We start from the raw sequence: 8,993 nt of genomic DNA, 5'->3' as shown, positions 1-8,993 counted from the left end.
TCACATTTATGACTTATGTACACACAGGCATTGTTTTCTTTTTTTCTTTTCTTTTTTTTAGGAAGCTGCTTCCGTCACCAGAGAATCCAGAGAAAAGTTTTGACCTCGGCAACGTGTGACTCCCTTACTACGACTTCCTCCGCCGTGGCCACGCCCCCCCGACGTAAACAAACGGGGGCTTGACCAATCAGCGGGCGGGGATATCAGCCGATGATCAGATGACTCGAAAGGAGAAACTATTTAAAACTCATAATGAGACACTTGACGCGACTTCATTCATTTCTGGAGCGACTCGCAGGGCAGGAGCTCGAGCTCATAAAAACCATCTCACAGAGACGCGTCTGGATCTTAAAGCGATCGATTTGAAGGAAAAAGCTATTTTTTTATTCGTCTCTCTCTGTGACTGAGATGAATATTAAAGCGAGGTCTCTGTGGATTTTGCTTCTCTCGCTTGTCACAGCTGCGCTCGCGGAAAACGCTGTTCTTAAAGGTGAGGGAAAAAAACACATTTTTAAACACAAATCTTGAATGAAAGACACACGTTTTTGACGTTTTAATTCACCAACTTGACGTTATTGGCGTGAACAAGGGGTAGTTGAATTCGCAGACGTGTCCCTTTTTTTTTTTGCAGTCCGTGAACGCCACGTCTGAACTATTTGGAAAGACCATCTGGCTGCTTTATTTCACCACATAATCCATCTGAAGTCATCCCCGGGTTTTATTTCCAAAGGCAATTGAGTTTATTCTCGTCTATAAATGACGTTTCTATCCAGCGTGCGCGCCCCCGGTGCGCCAAACCGGTTCCGTCGGCGCTGAGCCTTCACACAATCGCACTTTTTTTTTGACAATGAAAAACATTTTTTTCTCAAATAAACGTCTTTTAATTTCATTTTAATCGAGCGTGTCCTGGGTTTTTTTTTTTTTGCGGGTTTAGACGTGCGTAAAAAAAAAACGTGTGTGTGTGTGTGTGTTTTCTTTTGTTGTGCCACTTGGGTTCGAGGTGATTGTACGAGGGTGCAGCTGTGAAGGGATGGAATAAAAGGAGAGAAGAAGAGAGAGAGGGAGAGAAGGAGAGAAAGGGGTGTTGGTGACATTTTTTGGCTCTGCGCCTGCGCGTTTCACCTCAAGCACTCAATCATTATTTGAGCAGCAGATGTGATGTCGGATGCGGGTTTGGAGGGTTTTTCTTGGCCACACCTTGCGATGTGGGATGACAGAAATGACCTTATTTTATGTTCATAACCTGGTGTATTACAATATATACACTGCAATATGTATTACATTAACAAGACTAAAGTGGGTTTTCAAAATAAATGATGAAATGACGCAGATTTTGCTTTATGATATAACCATTAAGACCTTTCCAAAGATGTCTTTTTGTAAAGTAGGATCCAATAATTCTCCCTCTAATCCATTAAGATTACTTTAAAATATATTTTACAATGTGATACAAGGGTAGAAGTGAAGTTTAAAGCCCCTCAGGGGCCACATTTATCATATTGGGTGTAGTGAGGGGCCATCAAGCTTAAAAACTTATATATTTAAGCTTAATAGGCTCATTTTATTGTATGAATATATATCTACATTGATAAACACAATTTATTTCTTATGTTTACTTGTTTACTTTTCTTAAGTCTTTGATGGTAAATGGATACTTAAGTTAAGGTCCTTAAACGGAACAGAAAGTCTCAATTAATTGCAGACGTCCATGATGTTTAATGACTTTTTTATGTCTCAGGTGCAGACGGCGACTTCGATGAACTGTCGGCGGAGATAAAGCATCCCAATGCTCCGGTCAAGTACAACATGAGGAAGAGTCTGGACATGGAGCAGGAGGGATGCTACCTTCAGACGGGGAAGAAGGAGTGTCTGGAGGAGTGTGGCTTCAACGCCACGGCGAAGACCATCTTCATCATCCACGGCTGGACGGTGCGTAGACTGGGAAACGTGATCCTCGAGGGGGGGTTGAGGGGGGGGGGCGGGGTGACTGTTGTGTAAGCGGACCTGTTGTGTGAGCGCTTTGATCGCCGGAATGTTTCACGTGGGCGACGGAAAAGGCCGTGTCAAGAGGTTACTGCGGTTCAGACGAAAAGGCTAAGACCTTCCTGATTTATTTATTTTTCCTCCTCAGGTGAGCGGGATGTTCGAGCGATGGATGAACAAGCTGGTGTCGGCCGTGATGGAGCGCGAGAGCGAGGCCAACGTGGTGGTGGTGGACTGGATCCCGCTGGCCCTGCAGCTGTACCCCGACGCCGTCAACCACACGCACAACGTGGGCCAGGATATCGCCAACTTGCTGGACTGGCTTCAGGTGAGAACGACGGTCTACTTTGACTATGAATGTCGATGGTTCAAGGGACTCAATTTCTACCCGAATCCCTTCCTCAGGACGAGCTACGTCTGCCTCTCGCCAACGTCCACTTGATCGGCTACAGCTTGGGAGCTCATGTGGCCGGATACGCCGGGACGTTCGTACGAGGAACCATCGGCAGAATCACCGGTAAGTTCACTAGGAATCCGGACGAAAGGCCTCTCAACTCTTGCTGGACCCCCTCATCTACATTCCCTTCCCTCATCAGGTCTTGACCCCGCCGGTCCCATGTTCGAGGGCGTGGACGAGAAGAAACGTTTGTCTCCGGACGACGCCGACTTCGTGGACGTCCTGCACACGTACACCCGCGAAGCCCTGGGCGTCAGCATCGGCATCAAAGAGCCCATCGGGGATATCGACATCTACCCCAACGGCGGGGACGTACAGCCCGGGTGTCAGCTGGGCGACGTCTTGGCGTTGGCAGGAAGTGAGTAGACCCATGATATTCGTTTAAAAAAATTAAGACTCAGCTTCATCGTTCCGTCCCGTAACGGTTTCTGTTTTCGCTCCAGATTTCATGGAGGTGATGCAGTGCGAGCACGAGCGGGCCGTGTACCTGTTCGTGGACTCCCTGATGAACAAGGACCACATGAGCTTCGCCTACCAGTGCACGGACCCCACTCGCTTCAAGAAGGGCATCTGCCTCAGCTGTCGCAAGAACCGCTGCAACAACATCGGCTACAACGCCAGGAGGGTTCGGAAGAGGCGCAACACCAAGATGTACCTGAAGACCGGCGCCGTCACTCCCTTCGGTGGTGAGTTCCCCTCTCCTGGTTCAAACCGGTTCAGCGGTTTTTTCTTATCTGCGTGTTGGTCATAAGCCGCCGCCGCCGCTTTCAAGGCCGTCGTCTCTAAGGTGAACTTTGCTATTTTCAGGATACCACTACCAGATGAAGATGCACGTGTTCAACAGGAAGCAGGCCGACGAGTCCGATCCCTTCTTCTACGTCCAGTTGTTCGGCGCTCATAACGATTCGGAAAAAATGTTTGTCGACGTGTGAGTATTACGAGCTTCTTGTTGATTTGTGTACGATTTAAATGTATAGTCGCTTATTTAACGAAAGAAAGCAAAAAAAACTTATTTTGATGGTAAAACCTTTTTCACCAGTTACATGGACTTTTGATTTACCTCCTGGTCTTATACAACACAGTGATTTTATTGATCCAAATGATAGTTTCATAGTAAGATTTCACAAGGAAGGGCAAGTAGAGCTACGCTGCTTTAACTAAAATAAGGTTAGCTGATGTTTATAAAGAATGCTACTTAAATAAACTGTATATGAAAGGGTGTAAAAAGGGAGATAAGTATTTTTTTATTTGTATAGCGCTTTTCCAGACCAGGGTCACAAAGCGCTTAAACAATCAAACATATACTCAATAAAGTACATACTTTAAAGGTCAAGATAACAATGAGAACACAACAGGAGTTCCAGAAAATCAAGGAAAAGCCTAAACAAATAAAAACTGTCTTAAGATGTTTCTTAAAGCTTAACACAAACTTGTTATTTACATCTTAACTGACATGTCGTCGTCTTCTTCCTCCTCCTCCTCAGCCAAGACGAGTCCGTCAACCTGAACATGACCAACACCTTCCTGGCGTTCACGGAAGAAGACATCGGTGAGCTGCTGAAAATCCGCCTGACGTGGGAGGGAGACAGCGAGACCTGGAACTCCATGTGGAGAAGCCTGAAGAAGAGCCTGTGGACGTGGAGCCCCAAGCCCCCCAAACCCGTCCTGGAGGTCCGACGGATCCGCGTGAAGGCCGGAGAGACGCAGCAGAAGTAAGGAGGAGAATCGCCTCCATCTTGAATTTAGGGTTTTTTTCCCCCAAAGTCTAACTTTTTTACTTCTCGCCACAGGCTCACCTTCTGCGCCGTTGACCCGTCGAAAACGGAAATCTCTCCGGGCGACTCGATAGATTACGTCAAATGTCGCGACGGATGGGAGGTGAAGCCGAGAAAAAGGTGAGGAACGAATCACACGAGTAGATGTTGGAATGGTGTTCCATCTAAAGATGAAGGGGAAGAGTGACATTTTAGTTATCTTCACTAATGTAATGGATAAAGTAATGGCTATTAAGATGATTCCATTTCTTCTTTTGACCAAGTTAATCCTCCTCATCCATCTTAACACCATACTCTACTAAATGTTGCCTTAATTTAGTTCTTGGTAATTGAATTTGCATTTTTTTTCGGGTCCTGGTTATGACTTTTCTAAAATGATGAGCAACAATAATGTGATGGATAAGAAACAAAAAAACATGAGTAACAAGGATTTATAATTGTTTTTATAACATTAAGAAAAGGTAGAGCATGTTATAGAAGTATTTTATATATAAAAGTTATATATTTTTAATCATTAATGATGCATATATTTAAATCTTAAGGGGTGGAAAAGAGCTATGGGGTTTTTGTTGACATTAAATACTTGCAAAATAAAAAAAAAACTAAAAGAAAATGTTTTTAAAACTATTGTTATAATGATAAATGTGTAAAACCCTTTTTTTTTTACATCGTAAATTTCATTTTGAATCAGTTTAATATTTAGTTTGGCTGCATAAATACAGTCAATGGGCCACACTTTTTCCCATCTCTGCCTTATCGAATGGCACAAAATTAAACTTTAAATGGCCACAACTCAAACACCGATGACTCAGGAGGGGGTTGTAGGTCGCTCGCAGGATTAGATAAGAATAATTTTCTGTTTAAATATTTAAACGTGACGCGACACTTCAACTGATTTTTTTTTTTTCTTTCCTCTCTCCTCAGATTACTCGCGTGACCGGCCCCTCCATCTGTTTGAAAAAAAAATGACCATGGGGACCCAACATGCAAAAAGAGAGAAGCCGAGTCTTTTCGTTATCAAAGCACTTTTTGAAAGGAGACGGACGGATCAGCGGCACAGACGGACGAGGGGTTGTTTGAGGGGGCGGAGGGCGGCGGGGGGAGGGGGTTCTTTCTGGACACTTTGGACTCTCCAGTGAGTCAACATTGAGTGCCCGGATCATCTGCAGGAGAGCAAATGTTATTTTCGAGTCATGCAAGTGAACTGTTGTAGTCGTCGTACTGTGTTTTTTAAAGTATTTGTTTTTATTTATAAAAAAAAAAAGAAAAAGTGGAAGCACTGCAAGACCAATGCTATTTATCAGAGCACATCCCATAAAGAAGCGGTTGCGTGGGTTTCACCAAAATGCAGTACTTTGCGTGTGTGTCTGTGTTTGTGTGCGACATGGTTGCGTGGCGAGTGTGCCTTTTGTTTTTCTGCTGAGTGAGATTACTGATACACTGTATACCTGAAGGAGACGCCTGATCTCATTGCACACTTTTGTTGTTCCCGTGCATTTGTGTAGCTGCTTTCTTTGGGATTTGTGTGCGTTTTTTTTTTTTGTACATATGTAAATACGACATTATGTATTTGGAAGATTAAATAAATGACCATGTTATTTGTAGTAACTACTGTGTCGCTCGTTGTCTAAACCTTCAGCAGAAATGATTATTGTGGTCCATATTATCGCAGAGATAATGTTTAGACTCTTAGGGCCAATATAGTTCCATATAAAAAAGCACAACAGCGTCAATGCCATGCCTCGCTGAGCGTGTTTCTTTTTAGCTAAGTAGAAAACCCAATTTAAAAAGTTGATATTGGGATCGTTTTTGCACACTAATTAATACATTTATTTATGCGTGACTCACGTAAAAAGTAAAGTTCTGTCTCCTTTGTAGCATTTGACGCCATAAAACAAACATTAAGTTTGTGGGTCAAATCTGGCCCCGAAAGTAATTTTTTGTGACAAGCCAACGCCTTAAAACGGTGTCAAAAATAAATTTTATTATTGCTGTTATATATAATGGAAAACTGGTTAGAACTCCTCCCTTAATTTGCTTGGATAACTCTGGGCGGTGATGTCTTTTGTATATAATTTCATGCTTGTTCTATTGATCAATGGAAAAAATACAAGTCAATATCGTCAATATTTTCTTGAAGGTCAACTAAAGTAAAAACCCTACTCTCCTGACTGACTCGCATGTTTCAAATGTCGAAGTCTTTTTCTACAAGATGCACCCTCATATCAGTCCATCATCATGACCATGTTTTTATCGTATTACTTTACTAAAACTTGCTCTGAAATCCGGGCGAACGAGAGGTTACGAGAGCGGAATCCATTATGACGTACTAATGGCTTCACTCCTCCTCCAACCAGCTGTAATCACGCCCGCTATGTTTATACAACAAGTCCCTTGGAGGTGGAGACTTCCGGGATTGATGACGCACGGTGACATCTCCAGGAAATCAACTTGTTTTCAGTGGGCGGGGCTTAAGATCATTTTCTAATATTAATATTTAAATGAAAATAGAGTTTTGTACGAACAGACACTGATGATACAATAGACACAAAAATCAACAATTTAGTTGAACGTTAACAAATGTCGATCATTCTTCGAACCCTGAGGTAAAAAAAGTATCCACTTAGAGAAAATAATCGCTGCTAAATGTTCCCAACATTCATCAGTTGCAGCAGAGAACCAGGTGGTGATTGACACATATTTAAAGTCTGGCTGATGAACGTGTAGTTGATGAATGAACTCGTCAATGGCTGATCCACACACCGTTTCAGGCTCTTTCTTTTTTTTTTTAAATCTTCCTTTGATGATTCAAAAAGTAACATCCTGTCTGTCGGATGGAATCTTCCTTCTCCGACGACTGAACACGAACATGCTACATCCTGCCCGAGCGCTCCGATCTGAACAACCGAGCATCTTTGTGTAACTCAACCAACGGTACGAACGGATTAAAGCCTAAAGCATCAAGTCGAATTTTCTGAAAAATAACGTTATTATCTTAGTGTTGATGTGAGAAAACAAACCTATTCTACTGATGCACTGTGTTTTCTGGAGGCGACTGTTGTGTTTGCCTGTTCAAAATGGTGAGATCTTCCAGTTAAAATCCTGGTTTGTACATTTATTTTTCATCTTTTGTTTCGCTCGGGAAAACGAAGGCTTGATTATAGCAGTGGGTGGTTTGAGCCATTTCTTGGAATGCCACACACATTCTTAGAAATAATGACACTTTAGCTGCTGTCTTTTAAAATGCCTGAAAAACTGGATCACCAAGACTTTTGTCCTGTCATGCCTGAAGTAGAGAAATGTAGACTATTCCCAGGGGAGCCCATTACATATACTTTCTTTATAATTTTGTCTGTTTTCTGTCTTGGCCTATTTCTTCCAGATGTCTGTTTTGGTGACTCATGTCAGTCATGGTTGCCTCCCTTGGTGCTTTGAAGAGCCTCACTAGGCCAGAGTTTGCGGATGGTGCAGTTGTGTTGCAGTTGTTGCTAACAAACACACGGAACAGGCTCTTGTGTTGGCATAAGGAGAGGTATTTTAAGGACCGGTTTCAATGGAGAGTGAAGCGATGAAAGGGATTAAATATAAATAAATCCATCCCTACATGAAATTAAAAAAAACAAACATGCTAAAGGTCAAACTTATTTACAACAATAAATAATCTGTCCAATTAAATATAAATGATGACCCCTTAAAAACGACTTTAGATTAATAATTTTCAAATTTCTAATAGACCAAATCCATAACCACCCATTTTAGATATTTATTATTTATATTAAATTACGTTTTTGACGTTTTTTTAATTGTCAAATCAAAACAATTTCAAATGTCGCGTTTCCACGTCAGGTATGTTTATTGGAAGAAAAACATTGACTATTACATGTTTGTTCGAGCATTTGAATGTTTAGAGACGTGTTTTATAGGTGTTAGCTACAAGGTTAGCATTATTGCATTAGCCTTCATAATGTTCGATTTACTTCCCCTGGCTAACGTTGCTACTTGGTTTAACTTGAAAATACGTTTAAAACCATTTAAATAACTCTATATGAATCAAATTATATTCAAATAATAATTCACTGTGTGAGTCTCATGGAATTATTAAAATACGATTTTTCCCTCCTTTTTTTAAGTCACTTCTCAGACACTCAGACACTTTTTCAGTCATAACACAACATTTTTGTTCACAAATAGTGAGATTTCTAGTAGTATTTAAATATTTTTTATCGCCATTTCTTCTTGTACTTATATGAGTTGTTTCTATTTGCAAAATCTAAAGGTTTTATGAGTATTAAAAAGTGTCTTGAAGGGCTGTAGAAGTTCATTTTAAAGTAGTATACTAGTAGTATTCATAGTAGTATTTTTCGTTCGAGTATTATCAACAATACGGTATTAGAGAGAGTGGTAGCAAAATAAGTTGAATTTTAGTTGTGAATTAATGATCAATTTTAGTTTAGTTGTATTTGGATTAATCACGCTAGCAGTACATTTCCACATATATAGTATATAAATATATATATGTGTGTTGTGCAGTAGAAGGTGTCTCTCTTTGGTGTTTTATGTGTATATACCTGAGTATATCGTGGTCTGCAGACGTCAAGTACGTCTTGTTAGGACATGGAAAACTGATTTATGGGTCCATTCCGTGAGGTCCTGCAGATCAGTGTACGTTCCCCATGGAGTCTCATCAGGAGGCATCTCTGTCAATATTTCCACTTCCCATCGTTGCCTCACGCCTGGATCGGTGTCAGGCGTGTTGTCCTGCCGACACTTGTGCTTTG

General features: G+C 41.5%; 1 protein-coding gene across 1 annotated transcript; it reads left to right on the top strand.

Annotated features, from left to right (window-relative positions):
• The first annotated feature begins 271 nt into the window (after positions 1–271).
• Positions 272–5,823, top strand: lipg (lipase, endothelial). Its single transcript, XM_087788130.1, has 10 exons — positions 272–490; positions 1,739–1,929; positions 2,132–2,311; positions 2,389–2,500; positions 2,580–2,798; positions 2,884–3,126; positions 3,248–3,368; positions 3,925–4,152; positions 4,231–4,335; positions 5,140–5,823. The coding sequence occupies exons 1-10, from the start codon at positions 409–411 to the stop codon at positions 5,150–5,152; spliced, it is 1,494 nt and encodes a 497-aa protein (XP_087644256.1). The 5' UTR covers positions 272–408; the 3' UTR covers positions 5,153–5,823.
• Positions 5,824–8,993: the final 3,170 nt, after the last annotated feature.

The sequence above is a fragment of the Callionymus lyra genome, chromosome 1, assembly GCF_982586985.1.
Source record: "Callionymus lyra chromosome 1, fCalLyr1.hap1.1, whole genome shotgun sequence".
In the NCBI taxonomy this organism is placed as follows: domain Eukaryota; kingdom Metazoa; phylum Chordata; class Actinopteri; order Syngnathiformes; family Callionymidae; genus Callionymus; species Callionymus lyra.
Note: the sequence above shows the minus strand (reverse complement) of the source record. Positions and strands in the feature narration are given on the sequence as shown.